This window comes from Eutrema salsugineum, unplaced genomic scaffold (genome assembly GCF_000478725.1).
Source record: "Eutrema salsugineum unplaced genomic scaffold, Eutsalg1_0 scaffold_17, whole genome shotgun sequence".
NCBI classification, from domain to species: Eukaryota; Viridiplantae; Streptophyta; class Magnoliopsida; order Brassicales; family Brassicaceae; genus Eutrema; species Eutrema salsugineum.
In genome coordinates, this window is record NW_006256852.1 from 4,135,162 (window position 1) to 4,152,472 (window position 17,311).

The 17,311-nt window shown below is 35.8% G+C and overlaps 1 protein-coding gene across 1 annotated transcript; it reads left to right on the plus strand.

Moving 5' to 3' along the window:
* The first annotated feature begins 305 nt into the window (after positions 1 to 305).
* On the plus strand, positions 306 to 17,311 carry LOC112087527. The gene is made up of 11 exons (XM_024157436.1): positions 306 to 708; positions 784 to 1,008; positions 2,470 to 2,832; positions 13,229 to 13,325; positions 13,407 to 13,531; positions 13,620 to 13,704; positions 13,785 to 13,913; positions 13,993 to 14,074; positions 16,907 to 16,952; positions 17,042 to 17,131; positions 17,220 to 17,311. The coding sequence occupies exons 1-11, from the start codon at positions 306 to 308 to the stop codon at positions 17,309 to 17,311; spliced, it is 1,737 nt and encodes a 578-aa protein (XP_024013204.1).

A 17,311-nucleotide genomic window follows, 5' to 3' on the forward strand; every position in this document is an offset into this window, starting at 1 on the left:
GTTTTGGTGTTTGCTCTAGTGTTTCCTAGATTTTTTTAATAATATTTACGTGCTTTAGAATTTTGGTGTTTTTTACTTCTACTTAAATTAATACAAGCTTGAAGTTATTTTCTACTTAAATTAATAATACTATGCATTCTAAAATTTTGCAGGAACTTCATATTATTGAATTAAGGTTACGTGGAGTTGAAAATCTAGATGAGGATGAGCTATCAGAGTTAATGTTATTGGAAGAAGATGAAATTTTTCAAAGGTACATACATCCTATATTAGAGTACTACCAAAAGATTTTTTTTAAGAAGCCAATGAACGTAGAGTGGGGAAATGGTTGGAAAATCATTCGGGGGCAAATCTACAACAACGAAAATTCTTGTCGTACTCTTATTCGCATGAGCTCAGAAGCATTCACCCGTTTATGTGAAGTTCTTCAGCAAAAGTATGGATTACAAGAGTCACATAATATGAAAGTCGATGAGAGTGTTGCAATATTCTTGATTCTTTGTGGCCAAAATGACACTCAGTATGACATCAGTTTAAGATTTGGCCATGCCCAAGAAACTATATATAGAAAATTCCATTGTGTTCTTGGGGCAATGGTACCATTGGCTGTTGACTATTTACGGCCAAGAACAGCTTATGAGTTAGAAGCAATATCCAATAGTTTAGAAGGAGATAGACGGTATTGGCCTTATTTCAGTGGATGTATCGGGGCTCTTGATGGGATACATATACCTGTTATGGTGACTCCAGGTCGAGATACATTACGGTTTGTGAACCGAAAAAGAACAGCAAGTCTTAACGTCCTAGGAATTTGTGATCACGATATGCTTTTTACGTATTGTTTTGTTGGAATGGCTGGATCAACACATGACTCACGAGTGCTGGAAACCGCTATACGAGATGATCCAATGTTTCCTAAACCTCCTGACAGAAAATATTATCTTGTAGATTCTGGCTATGCAAATAGACGTGGATATTTAGCTCCATATCGGAAAGAAAAAAAAGATGGTACTCGATATCATCTTCAAGATTTTATAAATAAGGAGCCTCCAAAAAATAATAAGGAAATGTTCAATAGATGGCATGCATCATTGCATTCAGTTATTGAACGAACTTTTGGTGTATGGAAGAAAAAGTGGAGGGTTATTAGAGAATTTCCAAGGTATAATATTTCGACGCAAAGAAATGTTATATTTGCAACAATGGGACTTCATAATTTTATTCGGTGGAACAAGATTAAAGATTTTGATTTTGAAGAAGCAGAAATGGGCGATGGTATGCATCAAAATGAGAACAATCTTTCAGATGATGAAGATGATGGACGAACAAATGAAGAAACATCAACAGAGGTTTATATGAAAATTGTTCGAGATCATATTGCCCAAGAATTGTGGTCCAACAAAAGACCTGCTTCTCGTCGTCGGTTATAGGTTTGTCTACTATTACTTTAACGTACACGTTATTTGATATATTGTCAATTCTCTATAAAAAAAACTTAATGCTAAGTTATTAGTTGGATGCTATTTTATGGATCAATAATGCAGATTCTTATGTTGTAGTTATTGAACGCATTGTGGAAAGAAAGGAGACGCTAAAGCCGTAGACAATCGACTCTATCAAGAAAAACATTTTTTCTTTTAAGTTATTAATTGTTGAAGATTTATTATTTTAAAATATTCATTCCTGTCTTTGGTTACCATTTATTGTGACAATTTGTTCCATTCTTTCTCTGTATTGATTCCTTTTAAATTTTTCCATATGATTCCTTTTATTTTTTTTCCTTATTATTCCTCTTATTCCTGATATTGTCACCAGTTGGACCCTAAGAGAATTATTCTTAATTACTTGAGTTCTTAATTCCTTAATCGATTACTACAAACTAGATTTGGTATCAGAGCTTAACAAAACCTAATCTAGCCGACAAACAAAGACGAAGATCATCCGATACAATATCTTGGGGGATATTGTAGATGTGATGGAAAAACCCAAGGAAGGAGGAGTATTTTCTTCGACGATTCAATGTCCACTGCTAAACAACACCAATTACACTGTATGGGCTAGACGAATGAGAGTCTGCCTCAAAGTAAACAAAGTTCTGGAAAACTATAGAGACAGGATCCACAGATGAAGAAAAGAACAATGTTGCGACAGCTCTCTTGTTTCAATCAATACCCGAGACACTAGTTCTACAGGTCGGTGAACTACAAACAGCGAAGAAGGTCTGGGAATCTATCAGGACGAGATACGTAGGAGCAGAAAGAGTAAAAAATGCTTAATTACAAACACTGATGACGGAGTTCGACCGGTTGAAGATGAAAGACTCCGAAAACATCGATGACTTCTTAGGCAAGCTATCGTAGATCTCGTCGAAATCAACGGCCCTTGGAGTAAACATTGAAGATTCTAAGCTAGTGAAGAAGTTCCTTAAGAGCCTACCTCGAAAATACATCCATATTGTGGCCTCCTTAGAACAAGTCTTGGACCTTAATAACACAAGCTTCGAAGATATTATAGGGAGGTTAAAGGCCTATGAGGAAAGGATCTTTGAGGACGATGAAGCACACGAAGATTCAACTAAACTCATGTATGCAAACTCAGAAGATCAAAAGGGCAGTCAAACCGCGATTACAATGGTAATTGGAATAATTGGAGAGGTCAAGGTCGCGGAGGACGACGAGGCAGGGGTCGAGGAAGAGGTTACGGAAGGAGAGACACATCATCAATCACGTGTTACCGATGTGATAAAGTTGTCCATTATGCCTCAGACTGCCCCGATCGACTTCTTAAACTTCAGGAAGCACAAGAATCTTCTTCAGCAAGTGAAACTAAAAGGTTGTAAAGCAATAAAAACTAAACGTTGGGCTTAAGGTTGTTTGCAGGGACTCATGAGATTTGATGGTACTTCTATAATTAGTCAACTGTTGTCATCACTCTAATCAACCAATCGATAAAGGTAATCTACTAGGGAGTTTCTGGAATTAGAATAGACACTGGTATGATTAGCCAATTGTTTTCATCCTAACCAACTAATCATTCAATCTTGACTAGTAGCTTTCGTCTCTGGCCGCGAGTGAGATAATGCATTAATTAAACAGAATTCATCTATGCTCACGATACTCTATAGATAGCTTTTGTCTCCTATAGTAATTTCGCTCGTTCGCTTCTAGGTAAGGTAAATCGATACAACATTGTCGTGGCTCCAATTAAACCTATGATCAGCTTCTAAGTAGCCAGAAAAGAAACATGTATTAAGAATAAGAATGAACAAAAGACTCCTAGAAGATTATGAATCCTAAATCTAACAATTCATCAAATCAAGACATGAAATTCTCTTTGAAAAATCTCTTTAAACCTAACTGGAAAACTACTCAGACATAACTGATTTCAACATCATAAAAGTATTTAAGTTTGCTGGATATTGAAATAAAGAAAATGAAAGAACAAAAAACAGTGGTGAAGATGAAGATCCGTTGGTGTCCTTTTCGGTGTCTCCTCCTCGAATTCTGCAACTCTCTAAGACTTATGATAAAATCGGTCACACCCTCTTTGAATGACCTAAAAGAGGTATATATAGTCTTTGGAGTATTTGAAAACGTCTTGGGTTTGCAGAATAAATGATGGGAATGACTTGGGCTTGAAAATGGGTTTCTAAGGCTTGGTAATAGGTCCACCACGGTTGCTGAAGTCGCACCCACGGAGAAACATTCCTGTCGCGGCTGAGAGCAATCTCACCCTCAAGGCTGTGTTTATATACTTTTAGTGCACTGGGAATATCTGGAGATCTAACCGTTGGATTGCATCCATTCGAATTGCATTCGAAAGCTGGTTGTTTTCTCTATCATGTGTCTAATTTTGGGGATGATCGGACGGTGATAAAATCTTTATTCGTTTCCAAACTTCTGACAATCTGAATTTATCCAAAATATATTCTGAAAACTCTTTTAAAATTTTAAACATGGAAATCACTTAAAAATTATTTTTTAAAAAATTAGAACACCTGCATAAAATTTTAAAATAAGTTATAAAATTGGTTAAAATATGGTGTTATCACTAGAGTGTGATCTTTGCTACACGCAGACATCATAAATAATTTTATAATTATATTTTACTGTCTAATGTTATTTTTTTTCTTGGTCTCGTAACTAATTGAAATGTCTGTCATATATATGTAGTCGGTCTGTTTTTATTTTGTTTCTTAAATTCATAATCATCTATGTATTTGCTTAGCGGTTCATATATATGTTTACCTTTTTAATGATCAGTCTTATGCAATTAGTTGGTACTGGCATCTTGAAGTTTTTGTTGTATGATTTTTTTTTGTTTCATGTAACTTTTTGTTAAAAGCCATATAGATATGTTTCTAATTTCTTTGATATCAACAAATTTAGGATTTATTTGACCTTTCTTTTGATCTCTTCTCATTCATAGCCTTGATCTTGTTGGTGACCGTCTGATAGTATTAGTTATAATACTTTCTTGTATGGTTGTCCTTTTTTGGGATAGAGAACTTCTGTATTCTATTGACTTCATGTATCAAAACCGTATTCCATCTTTTTGTGTTATAGTTTACTTGTTCTTATTTGTTATTCTTCAGTTGTTTGTTTTTTTAAACATATTATTTTAGTTTTAGCTTCATAACTTTTTTTTACTATTATGCATTTTTTATAATCTTAATAACATTTTTCATCCATTTTTTCAAGTTTTTTCTTTTAAATCCTCACATAACAATATTATTGAATTTTCTCAGTTTATCATTTTCATATTTTGTTATTACATATATTTCATTAAATTCATCATTCCAACTAGTATCTTTAAAATTTTGTATATTTGTTTGTTGCCATATTCTCTTTTTTTTGTCTTTTCTATCATTTTTTCTTTAATTTTGATCTTCTCTTATCTTCTTGATTATTTATAGAATTTTCTTTGTGTGTTGTAGTTTTATGATTTTTTTTTCGTATTCTTCAGTTTCTTGAAATTTTTTTGAACTATTATTTTGAAGCGTCCAACATGTATAAATCATATTAATTTTGTCATTCAAATCTATAAATTTGTTGTGAAAACTTAGAAACTTTATTAATCACTGGAATGTATATATAGAGTACATAGGGAATCTAGGTTAAGTACAATGCCCTGATGGGCCTAATGGGCCGGTATAAGAGTCCATATATGATATGTGTTATAACACTCCCCCTTGGACGAGTGAACCGGGTCAGCTACTCAATCGAGATCTCGATAATGCGATGGGGAATGTTGCCTCATTAAAACCTTACCAGGAAAAACCCAGTGGGACAAAACCATGGTGAAGGAAAAAGAGTACAACACGCATTACTCCCCCTGATTGTAGCATCACTGCAGATCTCTAAGTCTATACATTCCTATCTGTTTGACGAGCTTCCGGTGTGTTGAAGTAGACAATGATTTGGTGAAGAGGTCAGCTGAATTCTCACTGGATCGGACCTGCTGAACGCTGAGAGTGCCGTCCTTCTGCCAGTCTGAGGTTGAGAAGAACTTCGGTAGAATGTGCTTCGTCCGATCTCCTTTGATATATCCTTCCTTGAGCTGAGCTATGCATGCCGCGTTGTCTTCATACATCACCGTGGGCTGTGTGTCTTCGTCCATACCACAATCTCTGCGGATGTGCTGAGTCATGGAGTGCAGCCAGACGCATTCCCTACTAGCCTCATGAATGGCTAGGATTTCAGCATGGTTTGATGAAGTGGCAGTGAGTGTCTGCTTCATTGATCTCCAAGAGATGGCTGTTCCTCCATGCGTAAAAACGTAGCCAGTTTGAGACTTGGCAGTGTGCGGATCTGATAGATATCCTGCATCGGCGAAGCCGACTAACCCATCTTTATTTTGGTTAGTATAGAAGAGTCCTAAGTCTTGAGTACCTCGAAGGTATCTTAGGAGATGTTTTATACCGTTCCAGTGCCTCTGAGTTGGAGATGAACTATATCGAGCGAGGAGGTTCACGGCGAAACATATGTCTGCTCTAGTGTGACTAGCCAGGTACATTAACGCTCCTACAGCATTGAGGTATGGCTTTTCAGGACCAAGGATTTCTTCATCATCCTTTTTGGGACCAAGAGGGTCATCACTTAAGCTTCTAACTACCATTGGGCTGGTCAATGGGTGAGCTTGGTCCATATTAAATCGCTTGAGTACCTTTTCGATATAAGCCGATTGATGCACAAGGATTCCTCCTTTGATGTACTCAAGTTGTAATCCCAAACAGTACTTTGTTTTGCCTAGGTCTTTCATTTCGAATTCTGCTTTTAAGCAGTCGACTGTTTGGGAGATCTCACCAGATGTTCCGAGGATGTTTAGATCATCCACGTATACTGCTATGATTACAAATCCTTTGTTTGAGTACTTCTTGATGAAGATGCATGGACTGATGGGGTCATTTTTGTAGCCTTCTTTGATGAGGTAATCGCTGAGGCGGTTGTACCACATACGCCCACTTTGTTTCAGTCCATACAAGGATTTGTTCAGCCTGATGCAGTATTGATCTCGAGATGCATTTTTGTCTTTTAGTTCAATGCCATCTGGGAGTCTCATATATATTTCGTTGTCCAGGGCCCATAGAGATATGCGGTTACAACATCCATTAACCGCAGATCAAGATTTTCTCTTATGGCCAGACTTATGAGGAATCGGAATGTTGTTGCATCCACCACTGGAGAATAAGTCTCCTCATAATCGATTCCGGGTCTCTGTGAGAATCCTTATGCTACAAGCCGTGCTTTGTATCGAACGACTTCACCGAGTTCGTTCCTTTTGCGCACAAAGACCCATTTGTGGCCCACTGGCTTGATGTGTGATGGGGTCCGGATGATCGGACCGAACACGTTTCTGAGTTTGAGACTCTTTAACTCCACGTTTATGGCTTCTTTCCATTTTAGCCAATCTGTTCGATGTGTACACTGTGTTATTGACGTGGGTTCTAGATCCTCTTGCGTGAGCGCAACATCAAGTGCTACTTTGTATGCAAAGAGTGCATTTAAGTCGACTTCTTTTCGATTCCATTGTATTCCGGACATATTGTAATTGATGGAGATCTCATTGTTATCTTCTGAACCTGGAGATTCGGCGTCCCGAACTTCCATTGAGGGTTCATTAGATTGAGTCTCAGCCACGGCTATGTCTGATATTGCAGGAATCTCGGTTTCGGTTATTGCACCTTTCTTTGATTTCCGGGGATTCTTATCTTTGGAACCGAGAGGTCTGCCCCGTTTGAGAGGTGGTGCAGACTCTGTAGCAACTTGGGTCTGTCCCGTTGGGACAGCTATTCGTACTGGTGCATTACAAGCTGGGATGTACGATTTGGTTACTTTGGTCGGGTCAGCAAAGGAATCTGGCAATTGATTAGCTAGCTTTTGATAATGAATAATCTTTTGGATCTTTGAATCACATTCTAGAGTCCGAGGATCTTGCCAATTTAATGATGTTTGATTCCATGAAAGATCTTTGACCAGCTTGTTTGTCTCACCACCTAAAGAGGGATATACCGATTCATCGAATTGGCAATCCGCATATCTGGCCTTGAAGAGATCTCCAGTGGTTGGCTCGAGATATCTTATGATGGTGGGAGAGTCAAAACCAACATATATTCCCATCCTTCTTTGAGGTCCCATTTTGGTTCGATGTGGTGGAGCAATGGGTACATATACTGAACACCCAAATGTTTTGAGATGGGAGATGTCTGGCTCATGACCCGAGAGTAGTTGGGATGGGGAATATTTGTGTTCACTAGATGGCCGGATGCGTATGAGTTCAGCAGCATGTAATACTGCATATCCCCATGCTGAGGCCGGGAGCTTTGATCTCATGAGTAATGGTCGGGCTATCCATTGAATGCGTTTAATGAATGATTCAGCCAATCCATTTTGAGTATGGACATGTGCTACAGGATGTTCCACGGTTACCCCCATGGCCATACAGTAGTCATTAAACGCTTGTGAGGTAAATTCACCAGCATTGTCAAGGCGGATAGTCTTTAGTGGGAAGTCAGGGAAATGGGCCCGCAATTTTATGATTTGGGCCAAGAACCTAGCGAAGGCTTGGTTCCGAGAGGACAAGAGACAAACATATGACCAACGGGTCGATGCGTCTATAAGGACCATGAAGTACCGGAATGGTCCGGAAGATGGATGTATAGGTCCACAGATATCGCCCTGGATTCTTTCTAGGAAATGAAGTGTTTGTTTAGAGATTTTAACTGGTGAAGGCCGAGTGATCAATTTTGCCTTGAGAACAAGCTGTGCACATGAGGTGTTGAGGATAAGCTCGGTTTTCTTTGAGGGTATGCCCTTGAGAGTTTTGAATTAGTTTACGCATCATATTTGCACCGGGATGACCGAGCCGGTCGTGCCAAATAGTATAATCAGTAAACCGGGCTTTGAGAGTGGTATTAGCTTCAATCATACTGACTTTAGCATGGTAAAGTCCAGTAGAGAGCGCGGGTATGGTTTCGAGGATTTGTTTATGGCCGTCTACGGTTTTAGTGACTAGGAGGGATTCTTTGTTCCCTTGACCTTGGGTTTCTATGTGGAAACCATTATGTCTTATATCCTTGAAGCTCAGAAGATTTCTCTTCGAACTAGGAGAATATAGAGCATCTGGTATTTCAAGTTGTGTGCCATTTGATAGCAACACATAGGCATGGCCATATCCTTCGATAAGGTTTGAGGGACCCGCGATGATGCTAATATTTGCGGTTTGATAGGTTAGGTTTATGAAGTAACTTTTGTTTCTTAAGATAGTGTGGCTGGATCCACTATCTACGACTATGATTTCCATTTGCTGGTGTGCTTCATTATGAATAGAAGATAGAATTCAGTATTGAGGAATTCAGAAAATGTGATAAATCATAAAGTAAAGCAGTGTCTGAGAATAAAGGCAAATGGAAAAAAAAATGAAACAAATCCCAAAATGAAAAAAAAAATAAATAACAAAATCAAATTGTATCAGAGTTTCAGATGATTGAATTAATCGAGGAGATCAGCTGTTTCATAGTCCATGGGGTCGGTCTGCTCGTTTGTGGTGTTCTCATCATCAAGGAGGTCGTCACCTTCCAGGTTAGCAGCATCGACTGGCTGAGTCATGTTGGCTTCAGCAGGAGCTTTTCCGTACTTCTGGTATAGATCGCAGTGGATCTTGGGGGTGCGACATTGCTTTGTTGGGTGGTTGAACATCCCACATCTGGTACAAGCAGAGTGATCGGGGTTGGTGTGGCGGGTCGGCTTGGTGATGCCTCGACCACGACCAGGACCATAACTGAGGTTAGGTCGGTTGCCACGACCATGTCCGCGTCCACGTCTTCCACGTCCATGTCCTCGGCCATTACCACGTCCATTACCACGTCCACGGCGGTGATCTGAGGATCTATCGGGTTGAACATGGTAGGACTCTTGACGAGAAGCTGGGACAGGAGCCGATCCCGGGGGCCTCATAGCGCTGTTCCTCATAAGCAGCTGGTTATTCTTCTCAGCGAGGAGAAGACAGGACAACAAGTCTTCGTACAATGTGTGTTTCATTGCACGGTATTGTTGTTGGAGCACAACATTCTCTGTGCTGAATGTGGATAATGTTTTCTCGAGGAGATCATTATCTGTCACATCCTCGCCACAGAGTTTCCGGATGGCAACAATACGAAAGAGTTCGTTGTTGTAATCATCTACGGATTTGTAGTCCTGGAACCGAAGGTTCTTCCAGTCGAAATCTGCCTGAGGCAACTGGACCATTTTCTGATGGTCATATCGCTTTTTCAGCGCTTGCCACAATTCAAGTGGATTCTCAAGAGTGAGATATTGCTGCTTAAGGCTCGGGGCCAGATGATGGCGTATGTGACATATCGCCTGAGACTGTCCCTTACGGGATGCGGTGTTACCGTCGGTAATACACGCATCGAGTTCTTTCGATGCAAGGAACAAGCGCATGTCTAGGGCCCACTCGAGGTAGTTATCCCCGGAGACGTGAAGGGCCTCGAATTCACATTTCTGAATGTTTGACATCTGAAACATGAGATTGATTTTGTTAGGGATTGTTTTGAGAAAATTTTGAATGCTGATGATGAAACTTTCTATTTTGAGAATATTTCTATTTTAGGAAAGTTTCTGAATTTGGAAAGTTTCTAATTTGGGTAATTTTCTAAATGAGGAAAGTTTCTATGTCGGGAAAATTTCTATATGAGGAAAGTTTTTATATGAGGAAACTTTCTATTAGAGGGAACTTTCTCGGAAATAGTAAATTTTAAAGGGTATGGTTTTAGTTACCCCGAACATGATGTCGGTTTAATAGCTGTAATTTAATCGGTTAAAGCCGAATATAATTTCGGTTAATGAGAACCAGGTTTAGCCGGTTTTAGGCGGTTTAGGAGGAACCCTAGGGGAGCCGAATATGATTAGGGTTTTATCTAGGGTTTTAACGGTTTGGAAAACATATTTTGGATGTGATTTCGAGATCTATAGGATCTGTGGTCGATGGTTTTAATAATTTCACAAGGACAACAAAGAAATCACGTGAAAAGGACTAGGGTTTAAGCATTATGACTTACGATTTTGTATACGATTTTGAAGATTACAAAATCGTGAATCAAGCTTAGGATTTAGGGTTGATTTTCTTAGTTTATTCAATCAAGTGTTTCAAGCAAGAGAATCAACAATCAAATAAGCTGCAACAAGCTTATTAAACATGAAGAAAATCGAATAGGTTTATGCCATAAACATGGCCAAAAACGGTTGTTAGGTTTTTGTAGATTAGGGTTTTATAAAACGAGTTTAAAACCTTTGAACATGCATAAACTTGTAATTTAAACAATCAATCAACAAGTTATCAATCAATCATCAGAGTATCAAACACTTTCAATCAATTAGAGATTGATTTTTTTTTTTTTATAGGGTTTTGAAGTGTTTAAACAACAGGTTCTATGGCTCTCAGTTTTAGAAGATACCTTTTCCACCTTTGGATTTCTGACAGGCTAATGAAACTGGGAGCTAATAGACCTCAGTTAGCCGCTACAAATTCCAAGGATTGATCACCAAAACTGGAGAAGCTGCTGGTTGAAGAAGGAAAAACTCGGATCTGGTTTTTTTTATTTTTCGGTTGATCGTCGTGTACTGTAAGTGTGCGTGAGGGCGCGTCCGACGTTGGATCGACAAACGGTTTTCACCAGTAGATTCGTCTCGTCGAGGGCTTCGATTTGATATGTAGATCGTCTTCTGGTTCTTCACGGTGTGGAAGATATGCGTCTTTTAAGTTTCGACTTGCTTTTAGGGTTTTGGTGGTGGCCGGATTTATTCGGGTTTTTCACTCAGAGAGTCTTATCGTGCTGATAACGTGTTGTGAAAACTTAGAAACTTTATTAATCACTGGAATGTATATATAGAGTACATAGGGAATCTAGGTTAAGTACAATGCCCTGATGGGCCTAATGGGCCGGTATAAGAGTCCATATATGATATGTGTTATAACAAAATTAGAATTTTAAGAGAAATAGAGGATAAATCAATTTAAATGACAGTGTTGAATCAGAAACATATAACAAAACTCACTTAACCAAATACACATGCAATCGATGGTTTTCAGTATTTCAAAAAGACAATTCCTAATTTTTATTTCTAGAAATAGGCACCAGTATTAGATTTAAACTTTGATGCTATTGAATTTATTGAGATCCTTAGAAAATCATACGTAATACATATCACCTCATCATAACATTAGATCTAAGATTTCCACGATAGCAATTCACAGAGCCAGCCTTGAGTTTTAGAGGTCACTTTACCATATTAAATTTTTAAATTCATGACCTTCTAAATCATTTTAAAATATTAAAGAAAAAGTACATTTAGGAAATTGACCTCGGTGTTACGTGGTATATTACAATAAATGTCATTATATAAAAATATATCCCACGAACAAAAAAAAAACTCAAACCAAAGAGGATCCACATCCTTTATTTTGACCCGTTTAAAAGGACGCAAATCCTTTAATTTGACCCGTTTCTTATTACTTACAATTATTTATTTATTTCAATTCTTCAATAAAAACGTAATTTAAACAAAATATCCTATTATTACAGATAAACTAAAATTCGCAATAACTTTCGAACTCATTTGAATAGACTTGCAAGATTACGTATGCGTATTAAATCTACTTCAAATCCTGTTATGATATCTATTATTAATTATACCAATAATTATTGTTACAAATTACAACAATACGCACTATAATAGTGTAGACAATTCTAACCACTACCACATATCTCATTTGGGTTTAGTTCCCATATTTATTGAACACAATATATTCTCGTAAATATATGTTCCTTATCGTATTTCTTTAATTTCGAAATAATATACATAGGTGCTCATCTTTGAACTTCTACCATAAGATATTTCGAATTTATCCCGTTTATATCGCATCTCCGTGTATATAGACAATTACAACTATTTTACAAAAACAACGTTATTTGATATTTGGCATATCTATTTTAAAAATTTAAATTTCACGAATATTCTTGGCCGCCAATTTATGAACATTTAACGGCTTATCAAAAAACCTATATTTTATTATAAATATACAACTCCTTCTTCCAAAACACTCCTCATGAAGTTTCGTTTTCCTCTCTGTTTTTTTTTTGGTTTTTCATTGTTCTTATGGCTTCCACAACAAAGCTACCCCCTTTAGCTGACGTTAAGCCTTATAGGACTGGGTGGAAGGTTCAAGTGAAGGTGCTTCATACATGGAAACAATACCAAACCAAGAGTGGCGAGTCTTTGGAAATCATCCTGACCGATTAAATGGTACAATATATTATTAATCGACATTATTTTTTAATATTTTGATTGTTCTGTTTAATTTTGTAACTTCTTGATCATCCAGGGTACCAAAATCCACGCAACTGTCAAGAAAAAATTGCTGCATCGTTTTGAACGGATGATGGTTGTCGGTGAATGGAAGTTCATAGAGAACTTTTCATTGAATCAGGCTTCAGGACACTATCGGACCACCAGACATCAATTTAAGATGTCATTCACATCTTCTACAGTTGTCAGCAAAACTTCTAAACGGTCAGATAGTTTGTTTTTTTATTTCTCAGAGTTTGTTACAATATTGGATGATGTAACCTATACGAGTTTTTTTGGTTGGTAAGTTTATCCGTAATATTTTATTTAATTTGTTCATTCATATTAGTTTCAATAATTATCTGACGTTATTTCCTAAATAGATGTTATTGGACAAGTTGAAAGTGTATGTGAGTTGCAAACAATATTTGTTATGAATAAGGACACCACCAAACTCGAGTTCGCTCTACGAAATGCTAAGTGAGTATATATAAATAAATACAGACACTTTATTTATTTGTATTGTTTCCTTTCATCTGTTTTATGTGATATGTGTTATAGTGATGAACGTTTACCATGCACACTTTGGGGAAAGCTTGGTGAGGAAGTCTGTTCGGTTTGTCGGAGTGCGGGTGAAAGAAGTGTCATTCTTGTGATCCATTTTGGGAAAATAAACGTTTTCAAAGGTACATATTAATTTTTGTTTATTCATAAATTTGTTCTTTTCATACAACACCATTGTTTTTGTTTTGTTTTGTTTGTAAAATATTGTAGGTGATCGTCAAATAACAAGTAGTTGTCAAACAACGAAGGTTCTGATCGATTTGAATGATCCCGATGTCATTGTCTTCAAGAATAGGTAATTTGTCTATGTATATTATATATATATATATGTCTTATCATTACGATTACGAATACAACTAATACTATTATTATTAGTTTACCTGAGAATTGCGGACGTATTACGTTCTTGAGTACAAACCTCAACAAAGGGTTTCTTATGGTGATGAGATTCATTTTGATCAGTTTCCAATGGTCACTATTTCAGAATTGCGAGATTCTCTTGAGGTATATGTCATTTTAAAACTTTGCTAGAGAAAACGTCATAGATTATATAATTTTGACATTTGTATTTTTGTTTCTTTAGGTTGGGAAATGTAAGATCATGTGCACCATCTACGCGGTTGACACAGACTGGTCGTGGTTTTATTTGGTTTGCACTAGGTGTGGTAAAAAAGTGTACAAAATTCCAAAGAAGGAAGATCAAAAAACGACCAAGAAGAATAAGACCTTTTATTCATGTGAAACATGTGATGCAAAAGTGTCTTTTGTGAATGCGAGGTAAAATTTTTTACTATTTTTTAGTATTTGTCTTAATTATTTATCTAACCGTGCATTCAAGTATTTTAATAGAATCTTTATATATTGCTAGGTACAAACTTCATCTTTGCGTTATGGACGATACCAGCAAAATCAAGTGTTTTCTTTTTGATAGAAACGCGCAGGATATTTTAAATCAGAAAGCTGATGAAATTCTCAAGGGGAACTTCGATGAGGTATTAATTGTAAATCTTAATCTATGATACAATTTTAACCATATATATATAAAGACTTTGTTTGTTTAAAATGTCATGTACGTTATATACTTAGATACAAGAACCGGATGTCCTTCCTGATGCACTGCAAAACTTGATTGGGAAGATTTTTCAGTTTCTGATTTGTGTTGAGAAAAAAAAATCTATACGGTGGTAGTAATACATACAAAGTCGGGAAGGTTTGGAAAGGAAATGATGTTTTATCTGCTGATGAGGTGAATGAATTTGAAAATATGGGTGATCAGAGTTTGCTATTGTCTGGTAATAAGGTATAATTTTGAAATTTATTAGTTTGGGTTGCATATAATAAATTGTATATATTAATACACGTTATTTGGCCTTTTATGTTTATATTTATATGTAAACCTTGTAGGAGTCGCTGATAAACACGCTGAGGCAAGAGCCTTCTTATGAGATGGAAATTTGATAAGGGACTCGCTCGTGCACATGGATCTGGAAAAGTTATGGGCGTGATATAGCAAAAAATATGGTTATTTGAATTTATATCTTCTCATGTTATTTCACTATTGTTGTTCAACTTTTTGTGGAAGTTTGTTCGGATGATACTCATGCATTTGTTCTTGAACTTTAATAATTTATTCTTTTAATTTAACCATTACTACGTGTACATTATTTTACAAATTTCGTGTGTATCGTGTTAATTTTATTGGGCCGAAATTAATATTGCCTAACGTTTTGCAGTGACATATTTGAGTAATTACTATAGTATATGTATGATGAAGAAATTTTAGATGAATCATACACTTACTTCGGAGTACATACCTTATTTTATATTTTTCAATATTTTTTCCAATATTTATAGAAGATATATTCATTTATTTGTAAATGCTATTCTATGTAAATTTGTGATAATTGAGTCAACTGTATCTTAATTAGTCAACTGTATCTTAATATGTTTTAATTAAAGCAGACTTTTGGGGAATATAAAACACACAGATGAAATGTGAGTAGTCACCTTACTTTTACGACTATAAATAAAAGTAGAAGGGAACTTTCTTCACTCAAATACAATTATCTACAACTATTCCTCTCATGTAGTCCACAGATAGACGTACAAAAAATATATTTACATCCAAGAAAAAAAATATTTCTCTAGTAAATAATTTTTGTACATCTGTCAAAGATCACATCAGAAAGAATTAGTTTATTTACATTTCCTAATTTATAACTAAGTAAATTAATAATTTAAATCTCAATTCATTTTTTTTATGTAGATGTTTGTGGAATGGATTGTAACAAAAAATGATATTTTATATAGTGAGAAATTCGATTGCATATATAATATATAATCATATTGAGTGAATATGTGAATTACCTAATTATATATTGTCTTAACGATTTACAGTATGCAATTAATAAATTATAATATTTTGCAAATATACAGCGTAAAATTGTAATGGCAATGTTTTTAAGATGCTTCATATCTATGGCAAGTAACAATAATTGTTATGTACATAATTCGATTTATGGTATATTATTCATATATGTGAATGGTAATTTCATATAAATATATTTAAATTGGTTATGTTCATTTATCAATTTGTATTTTGAAATAAAAAAATCTTTACATATCATAACTGATTAATAGATAATGTTAAGATTCAATTGTAGGATTTGCGGCCGTAAATTTAACCTAAACTCTTTTGTTTTATTCTTAGTCTATCTTCTCTCCCTAATCCCACCGTTTTTGCTATATTTTGATCTTAACGAGGAGGTTTTATGAGATGTTAAATTATGCCTAGGATTAAACATGTTGATCGGAAGAATAAACAGAAGACTTTGTTGTCTGGTTGGAGCAGCCAAGTTAATAATTCAGGATCATCATCTACCAATTCGTTTACTCAGAAATCAGATATAGTGGATAATCATTTTGAAAACGAGATCAAAGTTCATTTTCTATTTCCACAAATTTTGGTAGACAGAACTAATACTGAATCCATAACTAGAACGCATAATCAATTTTCTCCTACCTTATGTGATGGACTGGAAAACTGTAAGTATTCTTAAATTGATGTTTAGAAACTATTTTCTTTAAATCGTATATTATTATCGTTAACAAAATGGTTATAAATCATTAAACTTTAGTATGCGACATTATTCTTTCAATAATTCAGCTTTACATACTCAAACAAATTATACTAGGAAAGAGAATTCTTTCACATTAGAAAAGAGAAAGCGGAAGCAACCAGAATCACTATCTTCATGTGAGTTATATATGTTTGGCATATTATGGTCCTTTATATATAATGTACCTTGATAAGTATTGGTTTTTGTAATCTTCTTTTTTATTTATATAGCAACATATCCCAGTTGACATCGACGAAGTTAACTAATTGTGGGTCAAGTAACAAGTCAACCAAGTTTGTTTTCTTAAAAAATGGAGATTCATCTTGTATACGGAATACAGATTCTATATCTTCTTATGAATATTATAAATGTAAACAGGAGATTGGTCAGAACTACAACGAGAATATTTTCGACCATCAACATCGTGAAGATAAGTATTTATATTGCAACTAATTTTGTGCCCAGAAAATATCGTTTACTTGCATTTCGTATTGTTTTACATTCGTCTGTCAGGACATGTTGATTATAGTAGTCTTGGTGTTGATGATACCAAAGATATGTATGATGATGTCGTCTTCCCAAACAAATACTGGGATTCAGAAAGTAATATTTACCTTCACGCTGTATTGACTTAATGTGCAATTATATACACTTATACCTTTTTAACTAATAACAATTATATATTTTATAGATGAGTATGATTATGAACAGCGGTTTGACTGTAGCAGTCTTGATGGTTCGTCCGATGAGGAAAACTATATTATGGATGAAGCTGGCGAATAA

Excerpts from the sequence above, each read along its gene's own strand:
- LOC112087527 (XM_024157436.1), top strand. The coding sequence starts at position 306 with ATGAACGTAGAGTGGGGAAATGGTTGGAAAATCATTCGGGGGCAAATC. Across the intron at positions 13,326-13,406 it reads TTCGCTCTACGAAATGCTAA|TGATGAACGTTTACCATGCA; the intron begins GTGAGTATATAT and ends TATGTGTTATAG. Across the intron at positions 17,132-17,219 it reads CAAATACTGGGATTCAGAAA|ATGAGTATGATTATGAACAG; the intron begins GTAATATTTACC and ends TATATTTTATAG.